The 16,214-nt window shown below is 45.1% G+C and overlaps 1 protein-coding gene and 1 long non-coding RNA gene across 4 annotated transcripts in view; one reads left to right on the top strand and one right to left on the bottom strand.

The window, feature by feature from the left end:
- MACROD1 (mono-ADP ribosylhydrolase 1) overlaps positions 1–10,807 on the bottom strand; it is a 311,383-nt gene extending 300,576 nt beyond the window's left edge. For all 3 annotated transcript variants that reach the window (XM_053369541.1, XM_053369540.1, XM_053369542.1), the window contains exons 1-3: positions 10,330–10,807; positions 4,924–5,025; positions 3,626–3,745 (exon numbers count right to left, since the gene is read on the bottom strand). In XM_053369541.1, coding sequence (XP_053225516.1) covers positions 3,626–3,745; positions 4,924–5,025; positions 10,330–10,591 — 484 coding nt within the window. In that variant the 5' untranslated portion in view covers positions 10,592–10,807. The remainder of the gene's footprint in view (positions 1–3,625; positions 3,746–4,923; positions 5,026–10,329) is intronic.
- Positions 10,808–10,864: 57 nt separating this feature from the next.
- LOC128404148 (uncharacterized) lies at positions 10,865–15,743 on the top strand. The gene is made up of 3 exons (XR_008328071.1): positions 10,865–10,979; positions 13,093–13,330; positions 14,008–15,743. It is a non-coding gene; the product is annotated as an uncharacterized LOC128404148 (long non-coding RNA).
- The last annotated feature ends 471 nt before the right edge of the window (positions 15,744–16,214 follow it).

Raw genomic sequence — 16,214 nt, 5'->3', positions numbered from 1 at the left:
ATGCCTCAAAGCAACTTACACAGTATAATAAACATTAAAAACCAACTATTTAAAACAACAGCCAGAACTACTCAAGAATACCTATCCATAAATAAGTATAAAAAAGATGGATTCTACCTACTCCACCACAAGATTAACACTATAAAAACAGGCCGAAAGTGAACACTATGATCCAATTTAACAGCCAAATGGCTGCGTAAACGAATTCCCACATATAAAATACAAACCCCTGTATGCAGAAAACTAGCCTATCAGCAAAAATGTCCCTAGCCTGGTCTTCTATAGCTTATCATTCCCATGCAACAGTGGGGACTTACGAGGCTCTTTGCTAAATAAATAATCAAGCGGCCTTCTCGCCACCTTCTGCTTCAGGGTATCTGTTTGACACTGCAGGTGCCAGAGAGCCAGTCCAAGACCAAATGGTGACCCAGGCTAAGAAGTCTCTTTGGCACCCCTCTCCTTTTGAGCACATTTTTTAAAATTGCATTTATTGCTCATTTCATGACTTGGATGCACAATCTGCATGCCTGATTTATCCCTGTCATATAAAGACAATTAAACCTGCCTGCATGGATCTGATCACAATTAACTCACATACAGACCATGTGTTAAATAGGCACCAATGCCTATGCCAACAAAGAACAATTTAAAAAAAAGACTAATGCAAAAGCAATCATCGCCAAGCAGATCAGCATCGCCAGCTTTAGAGACAAAGGTGAACTGTTTATAAAAAATTATTTCACGCACAGTCCCACCAAGCCCAGCACAAAACCAGCCGTCAAATCTAGCCCCAACAGGCACTTTGGGACCAAGCCAGGTCCAGTGCCAGCAGACAGTAAGATTGGGCACAGGCTGAGGGCTCCAGTAGGTCAAAAGTGCCCCTCACTGGCCACACAGCCACTTAACACTCTGCAATGGACACTGGACAGCATTGCCACTTTTGACCAGGAACCAACCTTGGCTCCCATCTGCGGTGGCCACCTGCCATTTTAATTTACCCAAAATGCAATGCCCTTCACAGATCTGTAAAATCTCTTCATGGATCCATGGTCTGGACAGAAGCTTTAATCTATAGACCAGAGCATTGCACATTGGGTACAATTAAGAAAGCAGGCAGCCACAAGGGATTGGGAGCTTAGCTTGGCTTTCATTGAAAAGCAGCGGGGCTCCCCATCTGCTGCTGCAACACCATTCAGGGGCACAGCAAGGAGAGCAGGAAGTAATGGGCTGCTGCTGTGGCAATGACAGAAACAAAACATGGTGTGACCACATGAGGACATGTGGATGTGTGCTGAGAGGGCCTTGAATTCTCGCACCTGCTCTGGATGGAGTGCTGCACCTGAACCTGGGATGAAAAACCTGCAGCCCTCCCAGATGTTGTGGGAACTCCAGCACCCGTCAGCCCCAGCCAGCATGGCCAATGGTCAGAGGCGTTGAACTACATCTCCCACCAGCACCTGGAGGGTCCCTCCACTCCCCACTTGGACCTCTTCTCACAGAGTCCCACCATCCACCCACAGCCTTGCTGTCTGTTGAAGACATTAAACCACTACAAATCACATCCGCCAAGAGCTGCCTTGGATGCACTTGATTCCTTTCAGGGAACCAAGGTTAACAAGAAATAAAAACTCCGCCTGATTCTCTTGCCTGCACGACACAGACCACCCTGCCTTTCCCAAGATGCAGCATCGCTCATCTCCCCCCCACCCCCAACCTTCCTAGCATGAACTGAGTGACTACAACAGCAGCAAGCGGTTCCTGGCCTCGATCCGTGCAGGTAATTACTCACAGCTAATGATAATTATCGGGCCTCCTAGAATTTAATGGACACGTATTATAGTCCCACTTGCGACTTTACATATGAATTAAGCACATATGGACTTCATGATGCACAGAGGCAGGATTTATGAAGCGCCAACAAAACCCCTTGTTAGCAAAGACTTTTATTCCACTAATAAACAGCTTGATTTATTGAGGTAGGGAAATTAATACTGGGGGCAGCCCCACCAACCATGGAGCTTTGGCGCCCTCTTGTGTAAGTTGCTAGGAATGACAACCAGGCCATGCAAACCGCAAATATTTCTGAGCTTAACGTTTGCAGAGGCTCAAAAATACCTTCCTTCCCCACAAGCTACAGCAACTGAGCCCATAACTGAGTCTAAGCATGTGTAATTAAAACCACCGAATATTCTTTTCCTGCTTTTCCCCTTCCTGCATTCCCTGTGCTGAATTTTTGACTGTAAGCTCCTCAGGGCAGGGGCCTGTCCTCCTCTACTCTGTAAAGCGCCACGTACACTGATGGTGCTACATCCACAAATAACAACAGCCATACTTGCCAGTAATTCAAATGCTGATTCAGTCATGTGTCTTGTAATCTCTTTAACCCCTTATTCAGGTGAACTGGCTATTATACATAGCTCACACATATTTTTATACATACATATTCTATATAAATTTAAAACACCTATTTTAACTTTTATTAAACCCAATACCCATTTCATTGACTCATTTTTATAACACCACACATTTTTTTAGTTGAAAAACCAATCGGCACTATGCACAGCCAAGTACCACTACCAGTTTTACTAGAGCATAATGCATGTTAATGAACATCTAAGAGCTACACACAGACCCCTAGTAAATATTACTTCCCTTCCTCATTTGTTGCCTGTTGTGTATATAATTCAGCTCATCCAGCGCAGCCAGATACTGCAGTCTAATATAAGTAGGGGCCAATTCAAGTCCACTTCCTCTTTTGCTTCACAAAATGTTCTGTTTAACTAAGCCAGTATCAACCTAGAGAAGCAGCTTCTTTCTCCTAAATTCTTCCATACATTATTCTCATCCAACACTGTTTCCTATACTTGAAAAGGGGTTCTGTACAAAACTTGGGAGTTCACACTTAGTGTTTGTTAACCTTAGCTGGTAACTTTAAAACCGAGGACAAACTTCTAGAGCGTTTTAAAGCAGGGCTGTGAAAGGCATTGTTTCCCATTACGTACACCCCAACAGTATTTCTTTTTGTTTCCTATCCAGTCAAACAAGTTTCAAAAGAACACAAAAACCTACCAAACCTGTTTAACCAGAGACAAAAATGAGATGAGCGCACACATCACAAACAGTACATCTTTCAAACGACCTTCAACTCTAATGTCTTTCCGCAATCCCCAAAGTATTAGCTGTTCTGTAAATCAGCTATGAGGATTGGAGACTGGCCATTTTTGAGGTTAAGAAGATGGTACGATTGGAAGCCTTGTTTCCAGCGAAGTACACGAGGAATGCGGGAATGAGTGGCCTTTTAGATGTTGTTGGAACACAACTCACATCCCCCTTGCCACTGGCCACGGTGGCTGGAGCTGATGGGAGTTGGAGTCTACCAACAACTAGAGGGCTGTCCTGGTCTACACATTCATTTCTTACATTCCACCATCAAGCAGGAATGAGAAGCACTGCAAAACCGGCAAGGCTTGTGTGATCTCTCTGCCATTTTCAGTTTTCACAAATTGGAGCAGCAAGGCTACCCCAGAAGACCAACAGACAGTGCCTGGCATGTGAGTTATAAAAGGCTACCAATAAGCCAAAACCAATCTCAACCACAGTCAACAAAAGAGCCAAACTCACTCACCAGCGTTGACAATTGCATCTACCTCCAGCTTGGTGATGTCACCACGGAAGAGAGATATCTTCTCATTCAGATGGTTATCCTTGGGGAACAAAGACTCTTCAGGCTGCTTAACCCGGGTGCCTGGCATCAAGAAGACAAGGGGGAGAGACTGCACATTTTAAAGGCTGCCTTTATGTCAAATTGGACTATTAGTCCATCTAACTCAGCATGGCCTACAACGGGGTAGGGAACATTGTGCCCTCGGGTGTTAGCACCCCAAGCTCCCATCAGCCCCAGCCAGAATGACCAATAGTCAGGGATTATGGGAGCTGTAGTCCAGCAACATCTAAAAGGGGCTGCAATGGCTACCTCTCAAGGCTCTCCAATCCTGCCTGGAGAAGCTGGGTACTGAACCTGGGACCTTGTGTACTGCAAAGAATATGCACTGTTTGAAGTCTTAGAAAGCTGCTGCCAGTCAGGGAAGACCACTGGCCTGCAGGCCACTCCACAACATCCACCTGTCCAACACCTGATGCCAAGTGTGTGGAAAGCAAAAAGGTATGGGCTGGGCCAAAGTGGGTTTGCAGACACCACCAGTTAGCTGATGATGATCCCCCACCCCCTGCAAAAAAAAGCCCATTGCAGGCACTGGCAATTAGCTAATCATCAGGGCTTCTGTGCGCAGTGCCATGCAAAAATGAGTCATTGTGATGTCAGGTGATGGACAGGTAGGCAACCCCACTCACCTGCCAAACCTGACCTGTTTCGGGGAAAGAAAAGGATCTGGCCTGCAAGTCGGACTCAGTTCCCCACCCCTGCCATAGACTAAGTGAGCTAAATGAGCCAGCAGCCTGACATGGTATAATAAACAACAACAACAACCCCCCACCCATCTGGCTGGATTGCCACAGCAACTCTGGGCAGGTACCAACACATATAAAAACATAATATCACATCAAACATTAAAAACTTCCAGATACAGGGCTGCCTCCAGATGTCTTCTAAAGGTTATTTATCTCCTTGACATCTGATGGGAGGGTGTTCCACAGGGACGGTGTCACTACCAAGAAGGTCCTCTGCCTGGTTCCCTGTAACTTCACTTCTTGCAGTGAGGGAACTGTCAGGAGGCCCTCAGAGCTGAACCTGTGTCTGTCAGCTTTCTATGTTAACAGCTCTACAACACCCCTTTTCCTCAACCAAAGTCCACATTATCCTTGCCTTGAGCTTCTCCATGGGAGGTTGCGGGGGACGGGGAGAAACAACATCCCCATGCAATTATACTTAAGAAGAAAGAGCTTTAAAACAAAATAAAATCTCACTTTTGGCCATTTCTTTCCAGCTTGGTATTTGCTTCAGTTTGATGAAATCCCTGGTGAAATAATGCTCTCGCCTCTGCTTGTTATTCAAGCCTTTCAGAAATGCTGAACAGCAAATAAAAGGAGCAGGAGAAATAAAGACGGGTTAGTAGGATAAAGACAAATATTGGCACAAAGTCTGAGGGGAAAGGACTCACAAAAATTCTGGTAGAAGGACTTTCAGAGCAGTGATGCAACCATTATATTTTTGCCTTGTGGATGCTCAATGGAAACCTTCATTCTCCAGAATGATGGCAAAACCCTTTCGGAAAGTCTGCTTTATGGTGGAAACATATAAAACATATAAAAACCGTTCTAGGGTCACATTGTATATTAAAACATTTTATTTGCAGGTGTATAACTGAGTCCTAAGTCAAGTACAAAGAATAAACATAACTGCACACACACCATACATTTAAAGCACATTTTTGCACCAAGGAATCATGGGAAGTGTAGCTTGTTGAGGGTGCTGGAACTGTAGCTCTGTGAGGGGCAAACTACAGTTTCTACGATTCTTTGTGAGTGAGGAAATGTGCTTTAAATGCATTGTGTGTATGCAGCCAAGGCAGGCATAGGCCCTCCAGATGTTTTGAGACTACAATCCCCATCATCCCTGACCACTGGTCCTGTTAGCTAGGGATGGTGGGAGTTGTAGTCCCAAAACATCTGGAGGGCTGAGTTTGCCTATGCCCGAGCCAAGGCATCACTCTACTGTGTCACATGTAGAGCAGGGAGAGGGAACCTGTGGCCCACCATACATGGTTGGACTACAACTTCCATCATCTCTTACTGTTGGTCATGGTGGCTGGACCCAACAGGAGATTAAACCCACCATCACAGGTTCCCCAACGCTGTCACAGACCATTATTACACACACACACACAAAAATCCCTTGGAAAAATTGATCCAAATAATTTGAGGAGAAATCCAAACATTTCTAAAATATTACTTGTGAAAAAATGTGAAAAAGTCATTAAATCCCCTCCTCCACTGCAGTCCAACTTTCTTTGGAGAGGTATAAACGTTGGCCTCACCAAATGAAATTGATTACTGCTAAGATCCTTTCCCTCCTTAAAATACTGAACTGCACTCCACTACTATAGCAACCCGCAGCAAGCAATGAAGAAGGCTTCTATCTTATATGGAGGTGGCCATTTTGAATTTCCCAAAAATTCAAAAAGAACCTCAGGAGAGCGCTTTCTGAGGAAAAACAAAATGGCAGCCACTCCAGTTCTCCTCCCCTCAAATGAATGCCACCTCTCACCACCACTTGTCGACATATTGCCATTTTGTCAGCAGCCATTTTGATGTGAGTTGAATGGGTCTTATATTCACACCATACATTGAAAACACTATACAATTTTAAAGAATCTTGGCTTCCCCTAGATAATTCTGGGAGCTCTTGTTTGTTAAGGGTGCTGAGAGTTATTAGGAGGTCCCAATTCCCCTCACAGAGTTACAATTTCAGAGTGATCAAACAGCCAGTCCCTTTTCTATTATTCACATGGAACTCGGGGAGTTTTACAGGGCCAACAATTTCATATTGTTGTGTCACGTAAAAACCCATATGGAAACCAGCAAGGCCTCTGAAATATGGTTGCCAACCAATTCAAATTGTCTCAGCCCTGCTAGAATCACATCCTGCTAACAGAAAAAGGAGGTGAGGAAGAAAATAAAAGAAAAACCATGGCAGAGCAGAAAATGCATTGTCAAGGCTTTCATTTTGATTTCCTAATTTCCATAAGATTGTATCACATTACAATTTTATTTTTACTGTATTTTTGCACTTTTTTCTCTTTATTTCTCTTTATCACTTCATTTTTACAACTGAAACTCTTCTAAGAAAGAAGAAATATTAAAACAGGAAAGATCCTTTGCAAATGTAAAAAATGTTTCCTTTTATATTACCTCGGGGTAGCAATAAAGTTGGTACATATCCTCATTTATGGTGGGGTCAATTGGTGCAAGATTTTTGGAATTTAATTTTGGCAGAAATGATAAACATTACAACATTGTGTGTTGTCCAAAATAAATATTCCTGAATATTTTTAATACCATTGTAAATATACTGTCAGAATAATTGGTCTTATATATTATATTGGCAGCATGAACAGCAACTGCAGTTCAGTGGAAAACAGCCCAAAATCTTACACTGAACGCTTAGTATTGCTCACTCTGGAATATAGCTATAATGGGGGGGGGGATCACAAATAATTTTAGATTTTGACAAGGCCTAGAACCCCCAGACACTTTTTGTAAGATTTTGCATCTGTGGCATATACAGGGGAACCATCATTTTCAAGACACTCATCATAAGACTGGCAAATCTGGAACTATACTTGATCTGATAACATTAATAGTCTTTACTTGGACTTTGTTATTTTAACTCATGAACAACTACTCATTCTATGTGCCTACTTTATAGTGTTGTTTTTCATCTTTTAATTTTTGCCTTTTGTTATATGCATTATAGCTCTGCTTTATGTATATTATAAAATGAATTTTTAAAAAGAGGAGGAAACGGGGGGGGGGGGCGCTGTCACAGCAACTGGCCTTCAGAAACACACTGCCTCTGACAGGTGCTTAACAGTACTGTCCCTTTTCAGCAAACAGAAGCCGACTCCCTTCACACCAAAGAGGCCCTCTCCACTGAGGCACACTTTGTCCTTGACATTTATTAATGTTTCTTTTTTCTTTTAATTAAGATGAGGTGGCAGGGTTTTTTTAAAAAAAGAGTTTGGCAACTCTATTACAGCTTCATCAGCCTCCTGGAAGATTACTTATGCTCAACCCCTTAGGAACTTCAACACCCCTCTGCAGAGATTTGCAAATCCAACCAATATATGTAGCGGCTTTCAAACCATATTGTTGGGAAACATACAGTTCGTCATGAGCATATTGGGTGCTGTGTTCCTCAATACAACATTCATGGCATAAAGCCTGCCCAAGAAGAAAGTGTAACGCTAGGCACGCTTCTAGAGAAGGGATGGGGCCTCCAGATATAGTTGGACTACAAAGCCCATCATCCCCGACCAATGGCTATCCTGGCTAGGGCTGGATGGGAGCTGGAGTTCCAACAACCTCTGGAGAGCCACAAATTCCTCACATCCCTGTTCCAAAGCATGTTTTCCACTTATGCTAGGGCAACAGCCAAGTCAAATATGCCTAAATTGTACCTATGCAAATGAAGGGTTGAGAAGCCCTTGGAACATATTCCCAAAACCTCTACATCAGCGGCTACTTTCAACTCCCTGGCCCCACTTGAGACCGCTTAAAATTACTGAGGCGCACCCAGTCACAAAAGCACATTCGAAGCACATTTCCCCCTCAAAGGATTCCAGGCATTGAAGTTCACCCCTCACAGAGTTACAATTCCAATCCCAGCAGTCTCTAACATATTACAGTGCCCAGAATTCTTTGGAGGGGAGAAATGTTCTTTGAATGTGATTTAAAAGCATAGCTTGTATGCAGCCCCAGTCACAAAATGGGAGGTGGAGGAAACGTTTGGCATAATCAGTTGACAATTACTTACATTACATTCTGCTAGTATGTAACCCATCTTTGGAAATTGATAAAATTATTTGCCACAGCGCTTTCCTTGTGGCAAGTAGTTATTTAACTCAGCTTTCCTCAAGTTGAGCATAGCTCAGGTGGTATTGCAACTCAGCTGTCAGGGAACTGCCATCTGAGACGCAGGAGGTGAAAGGGCTCACGGAGGGTGAGAGAGACCAGTCAGCTGAGGAGGGAACCAGCAGGGGGAGAAGTGGAGTTCCAAGGGAAAGTGAGTCGGAGGGAGGGCTCAGAGACACTTCAAGCGAGAACAGTGGGGAGGTTTCAGGACCTCCTATAGGGACACCCACTCCTCGCCGGAAACTGTCACGCCGAGAGTCCAGAAGACGCGTTTCCGTTAAGGAGCTTTTATGCTGGAAGAAGTTCCGTAAACGCCCACTGTCCGATTCAACGAGCGACTGATGGAGCCATGCTTAAGGAGCTCCGTCACAGACAGAGGTTTGTGGACTTAGCCAAACTCTGAGGGACTAGGATTTTACGCACAAGCAGCTCACCATCCCATCACATCAGCCTTCCCAATGTTAAGGCAGAATTTGCTGATCCAGAGGCTCTAAGTGGAGAAGGCCTTTTTAAACACATTTTTGCCTTTATACTCTCATGTGACTCTAAGCATTTTTACCCATCTCCTGTAATGTCTTCTCCCATTTTCCTTTCACACTCAACTTGTACCTTATCCCAACCACCCCCTCCTCTAAACCACCAGTTTCTTTCATCCCTCCTTCCCAGCCGTTTTACATTCACTTCTTCCAAGTGAGGTGGCCCATAGCAGGCTCCAGCCCACTGCACTACAAGGCACACAATTTCCACAGCTTGATATGCAGGTGCCTCCACAGATAATTTGTATAGAAAGTATTCTCAGGCTCCCGCTTCCAAAAAAGCGTTTCGGGAGTTTGGAAACAAAAACAAAACAATTCTCTGCTCTAAAGGTGCATTTGGGGCACATATACATTAACACGTCCTTTCTGACTGACAGAAACATGAAGGCTTGGAAGGCAGTCCTGGACATTGGCATGGTTGCCACCTTTCACTGTTAGCTCTGCTCCTGTGCTTTTAAAAAGCAGGGTGACATGTACAAATTTAACAGCAAAGCTTGCCCTACCACTTATCCAGGCATGGATAAGCATCCATCAATTCTTAGCAGTCAAGCTGTTATTGTAGGCCCAGGAGCACAGCCAAAGTTTTCTCTTTCTTTTTTAAGTTGGCAACCTTATTTAGGGGACCATTCCAAAACATAACCACCAGCATACAGCCTACCAGCTGTATCCCAGCACCTGTTTGGTACAAAAACCATAGCTTCTTATCAAAAGTGGGGGGAGGGGTTCCCCCCTTCTCTAGGCCTCTGGGAAACATATGGCGGCTACCATAGCCAGTCTCCTAGGAGACCATTTAGATTTCCCATGATGCACTGCAAAAAGCCTTTTCCCACTCCCAAACAGAGGAAGCTCAACAGGTGAGATACATAACCATGGTTCACAGTGCACACAGACACAAGAAGAGTTCTTGGTTCAGTAACTACGGGCCGACCATCCTCAAAATACCACCCCTTTGTCCTATCACAGTAGTGAAAAACTCAGAGCTGCAGTGTCATTACAAATAAGGGGCATTGTGGATTTCAACAATCACAGCGAACATGAGGATCATGTGCCCAAAGTAGCCCAGGAGACGAAAACTGTGCCAGAGACTACCAGGAGGCAACAAGGGGCCCAACACTGCGGGAGGCCACAAATTTGCTCCAGAGCACCAGGACACCACAGAAACACACACACATACACAACACACTTTCGCCTCCACGTCACTTACATTTAGCCTCCTTCCAGTCAGTGGAGGTGGTCAAATCCACTTTGGCTGCCATGGCCAATGGGGGAGCGGCCAACCAGCTCCGGATGCCCCTTGCAAACACCCAGTGCTCTGGCACCCTGCAGACAGGGGCCCTGCCTCCACTCCACGCGCCCTTCCTTCTACTACTGTGCAGCGCTATAGGGCAGCTGCCCCAGACCCTCCACAACCTCCCAAAGGCTCCAAGAAAGCTCTTGTTTCCCAGGAACATGAAGAAGCCTGGCATGGCTTCAAGAAAAGGGCTGGAAGGGGGGTTCACTGGGCTCTCAGCCTGCTGCCCTGGTTGGTCACTCAGCAGGCGAGAGAAATTCTTCTCCCTTATTTATAACACCTGGTATTTAGGTGGCAGAGTGGAATCAGATTGCTAGCTGCAGCTGCAGCTGCTGCTGTTGTTGTTGCTACTGCTGCCCCAGCAGCACACATGGAGGCAGGCCTTTGACTTTCAAGCCTCTTCCCTCTGGCCCCGCCCTCATCGGGCGCAAGGGCTTCTGGGCAATGTAGTTCCACAAAGGCTCCTTCCCTGGTGTGTTTCTGCAACTGCAACGCAGCGGCATGAGCCTTTACAGTGAAAAACAAAATCAGGCTAAGAATATCAGCTCATAATAGTTTCACTGGTGAGGAAAGAAGAGCAAGCGATTGTTGATATCTTTAGAAATATGTTTATTTTGCTGGGAATATATTATCTCGACAGTGGTGCACATTTTAGACTCTGAACTGTAATGATTCTAGGGAATCCTCCTCCTCCTTCTTCTTGTTACAATTTTTACCCACTCTTCATTATCAGGTCCCAGGGCAGGTTAAAACTGTTTTAAATATATAATACTAAAAACCGATTTTTTAAAATACAGTTGCAAAATTAGGGTGGCTCCTAAAATATTGTATATATAATATACTGTAGGCAGGCTGATGATGATGATGATGATGATGATTACTATTACTATTATTATTATTTATTACTTGTACCCCGCCCATCTGACTGGGTTGCCTCAGCGACTTGGGATGGCTTCCAACAGAATATAAAAAACACAGCAAAACATCAAACATTAAAAACTTCTCTTCAGCATATAATGAAAATGACATAGTTAAGGTGCTAGATGCGCCTCTGTGGGGAGGAAATCCCACAATTTAGGAGCTGCCACAGAGAATGCCCTCTCCCAGCCTGACACCGTGACCCCAAGTTTCTGAGGACTAGAACAACAAAGAGCACCCCCCTCTGTTGATCTTAATACCTGAGATGTTCTATAGGGGAGGAGGCATTCTTTCAGATATTTTGGTCCTAAGTTATTTCGAGCTTTAAACGCTGATGTGAGTGCTTTGAATTGGGCCTGGAAACAAGGTACCCCCTGCCCGTACCAGACTTGACAGACTCTAGGGTTGTGCGCCCATCTCACTTAAGAGGCCGGGGGCCAGCGCTGTCCGCAGACACTTCCGGGTCACGTGGCCAGCGTGACGAAGCTGCTCTGGCAAGCCAGAGCCGCACACAGAAACGCCGTTTACCTTCCCGCTAGTAAGCGGTCCCTATTTATCTACTTGCACCCGGGGGTGCTTTTGAACTGCTAGGTTGGCAGGCGCTGGGACCGAGCAACGGGAGCGCACCCCGCCGCAGGGATTCGAACCGCCGACCATGCAATCGGCAAGTCCTAGGCGCTGAGGTTTAACCCACAGCGCCACCCGCGTCCCGGGAAACAAACTGGCAACCAATTGCTTTTGATGGCAATGTGTATATATGGTATATTACTTCAGTGCTTGGTTGCTGTAAGAACAGGATGCTGGACTAAGTGGACCTTTTGGCAGCTGCCCAGCTAAATAAATCAAAATCAATACAAATGATTGCCCCCCCCCCACAAAACCTGCCCCCTCCTAGCAAAAGATGCCCCCCTAACAAAAATCCTGGGTACGCCCATGGTTGGCCCTGATAAGTTTGAGGGCCCTCCATCATTCTAATGGGTTAGGGCCATGGACATCTGCCAGAAAATCCTGCCCTTCCAGTACCTGTGTATCTGAATATGCATCATATATTCTCTCCCTCCTCCAGACAACCTGTTTATTGAGTCTTCATCCTGATCTGCTTGCAAAAAGCTTATGCAGAGCTTAGACCATGTCTGGTCTTTATTGAGCATTAATTCTGATTTGTTTGCAGGGCAGTATATGACAATCAGCCCTTGTCCTTTCGCGGTGCTTATACATCTTCCCATTGGCCAACCATTTATCTAACACAGAGCTTTCCAAACTGTGTCCCGACACTTAGTGTGTCAGCTGCAGTGTGGAGGTGTGTCGCGGGAACGCTCCCACTCTCCTCCCAGGGCTGGAAATGGGTTAGTTAAATCTCCGGTTTGCTAGTAAACCTGAATTTACTGTGTTGCAAAATGATGCATGTCTAAAAGTGTGTCACCAACATGAAAAGTTTGGAAATCTCTGAACACTTCTCAGTGTGCTTCCCCATCACTTTCCTAACCACAAAACAGCATTTTTAAAAGTATATTTGTTGTGCTATGGCGACAGAGCACTTTGACCCACATTAATTGTGCAAGCCTAAATTTCCAGTATGTGCTTGAATCCCTTGCCTCACACTCCCACCTCTATCTAAATAAGCCCTGTACAGTAACCGGGGTTATGTTCCAGGCCCCTGCGCACATTAGCAAAATGCGTGTAAGTGGGGAGCAGTCTCTAAAAAGCTTCTAAATGCCTATTTTTACCTGCGCTCCATGCTCTTCTTCTTTTATACAGTACCTTTGCCTCCAAATCACCAGAAAGGTCAGGGAACACTGCAATCCAGCTTCCCCAACAGCTGTTGAACAGGGTAGTGCAGCAGCAGTGAGAGCTCCCATGCGCTGTTTTGGAGCCCATAAGTTGGTTTTCAAAGGTTTGTTTCTGGACTTTTGGCTCACTGGCGTTCTCTTCAGGGTCTAGGGATGGTCTCCTCATGAGCCACGAGGACTTTCTGGCTCTCTCTCCCCATTTCCAGGTTTGAATTGAATTTATTTGTTTCCCAGCACCTCAAGTATACGTGTTTGCACGCAGGTCAATCATGCGTAAGTGGGGGATGCTTGTATTTGAAGAGCTGTCTGGATGAAGTCCAGCTTAAAAATAAATGAAGAGCCTTAAGTCACGTTCACACCATATGCTTAAAGCACAGAGATTCCCCCAAAGTATCCTGGGAACTGTCATTTGTTAAGGGTGCTGGGAAGCACAACTCTCTGAAGGAGTAAATTGCAGTTCCCATGGTTATTTAGAGGAAGCCATGTGCTTTAAACTTATGGTGTGGATGTCACCTTAGGCAATATAAGACCAAAAGCAGGGGGAAATGGAAATGAGAGTGCAGTTCAATGATTTGTCAGCGGGTCATTATATCAGTGAACTGTTGTTGTGTCAAGGCTTTGAAAAGGAATACCACATAATGTTTAAACAGGTGCACTGTCCAGCCTCAAAGGTTCAGTCCCAAAATAACTTTAGAAGGGGAGAAAGAAGCACAATCTTACTTTCCCTTGATGGGCCCATTTTTTCCTTTTTCCTTCTTTGCCACTTGGCATCAGTGGCTGCTAGGCTAATTTTAGGTGGGTTGCCAAGGCACCACCAGGCGAAGTCAAAAGCCAAGCTTCTAATTATAGCCGAGAAACTAATCTTTTTGCTTTCCCTCTGCAGCCCAGAGCACCAGCGGCTACAATGTGGACAAAACAGACTCGGTTTTTAATTTATATTGTACCCCAGGATTCTCAAGTCAGGCATACTGTGCTATTGTAAAATCAAGAGATTTTAATATTATCAGTGGCAGCTGGTCAATTAGGGCAAATGGGACACTGCGATACCAACCTCAGACGACCCTCACCTGCCTTGCTTCCTACTAAAAACCAGGCCAGGGGGTGGCACTGCTTGCCAGCTCTCTTCTACTTAGGTCTTATCCATGCCCCCATTTCCCTCGCCACTTTTACCTGGGGAAACCTGTTCTTTAGCACTGAGTTGGAACAAACAGCATTCGGGTTTTCTGCGGATTGTTGCTTCTTCTGATTTAGTGCTAAAGAGTAGGTTTATCTAGGGGAAGTTGTGGAGCAAGGGCAAAACTGCTCAGACCCATGCCTTGTAGAATTCAACAGGGAGGAGGGTGGGAACAAACTAGAATTAGTTGGCTCCAGCTGCCATTGGCTCTAGTGCTGGCTCTGCCTACTGCTGGGCTCCCTGCCTTTTACCCATGCAGTCCAAATGGGCACTAGCCACCACTGAATGTAATTAAAATCTTCTGGTTACTTTAGTTCAGGACTGTCTCCTCTGTAACTCCATATCCTTAAAAACAGACTCAAATTTTATCCTACTTAAGCCTTTGTGTATTTAAAATCTCCACGATTTTCTGTTAGTTCTCTCCCAGACCCCTCAATCCCCACTGAATGTTAAGCCTTACATTGTCTTTATCTCACCTGTGCTCACTTTTCCCCTGCACTCACTTCTTTATCATGTCTTCCTGTCTTTAGTTTAATCATAGATAACTAGCATAGGTTACCAGTTTCACACACAACCTGCTTCCAAAGAACCTTGGGATTTATTTGTTTTCTTATATTTCTGTCCCACTTTTCTTCCATCATGGAATCCCAAATTGTGTCCATGTCACTCCCAGGCAGTCGCACATCCAGCTACTTGCCAGATCCATACCTCTATGTGGGAGTTTTTTGTATACTTCAGTGCCGCTGATGCATGCAAGTTTTTCACAGCATCCATGCAATGCTGTCATTGAACTACCATCCACTATTATTTTCCCATTTAATTTTCCTTTCCGCTGAGAAATCTAATCAGCATAAAAAGCCCACCATGTATTGAGACTCCATACATTAAAGCAGGGCTGGGGAACCTCTAGCCCACTGGCCAAATTTGCTTTGACAAGGGCCCTAATCTTTTCCTATACCACATACACCTGCCCCACATCTGACAAAATGTGACATCAGGTGTGGTGGCATGACACAGTTCCTTGTCGGGAACTCAATCATACAGCCAATTCCTGCAGAGAGCAAGTTGATCAGCAGCCCTTCAAAGCACCATGTGGGGCTCTTTGCAAGCCTCACATGGTGCTTTGAAGTCCTGATCAGCAATGCTAGGTGCTTGCCAGGTGCACAACCCCACCTACCTGTCAAATTTGGCCCTGGAAGGTTAAGTGGGAGAAGGATCTGGCCTACAGGCCAGAACAGACTTCCCACCCCTGCAGTAAATGAACCCAACTTAGGTTTATTATATGACCACTGCCATTCCTCTCCATGTCTTATTTAAGGGACTGATTAATAGGAAGCCTAAAGTCATTGTTTATTTATTTAATGTATTTTATTTTATTGTTAACTGTGGATGTCTCTGTTTAATGGAAGTGCCCAAATAAAAAATTGTAAACTAAATTTGTAATTAAAAATACTACTCAAGACAAACATTTTTAATTTTGTTTATAACTGCGTTGCATGTATGATATGATAATAGAAATTATAGAAACACAGTGAGAGAGACTTCCGTTCACCATTGGGGGGGGGAGGCATTACTGTATGCCACTTTTCTCTAAGCGTTCAAGGACGTCCCACGAGGAAAAATCTGGAAATAAGAAAGATGGGGAGGCGGAGAAATCCGAACAAAGCTCCAGCCAATGGGCGCAGTCTGTGGTGACGTTCCAACTCACAGTCTACCCAATAGGAGCGCAGCGCAGCTTTGATCAATGAAACCCGAAGGCGGGACGTTCCAGAGGAACGAGGCAGCCGCTTGCCAAATGACACAGCGACGCACACCAATTGCCGTTATCAAGCCCCGCCCCGCTCGGGCCTGTCAAACGTTGGGGCCAATAGCGCGTGCCGAGGACGGATATTCTATCAGGGAGAGACCCCGCCTTT

The sequence above is a fragment of the Podarcis raffonei genome, chromosome 16, assembly GCF_027172205.1.
Source record: "Podarcis raffonei isolate rPodRaf1 chromosome 16, rPodRaf1.pri, whole genome shotgun sequence".
In the NCBI taxonomy this organism is placed as follows: domain Eukaryota; kingdom Metazoa; phylum Chordata; class Lepidosauria; order Squamata; family Lacertidae; genus Podarcis; species Podarcis raffonei.
Note: the sequence above shows the minus strand (reverse complement) of the source record. Positions and strands in the feature narration are given on the sequence as shown.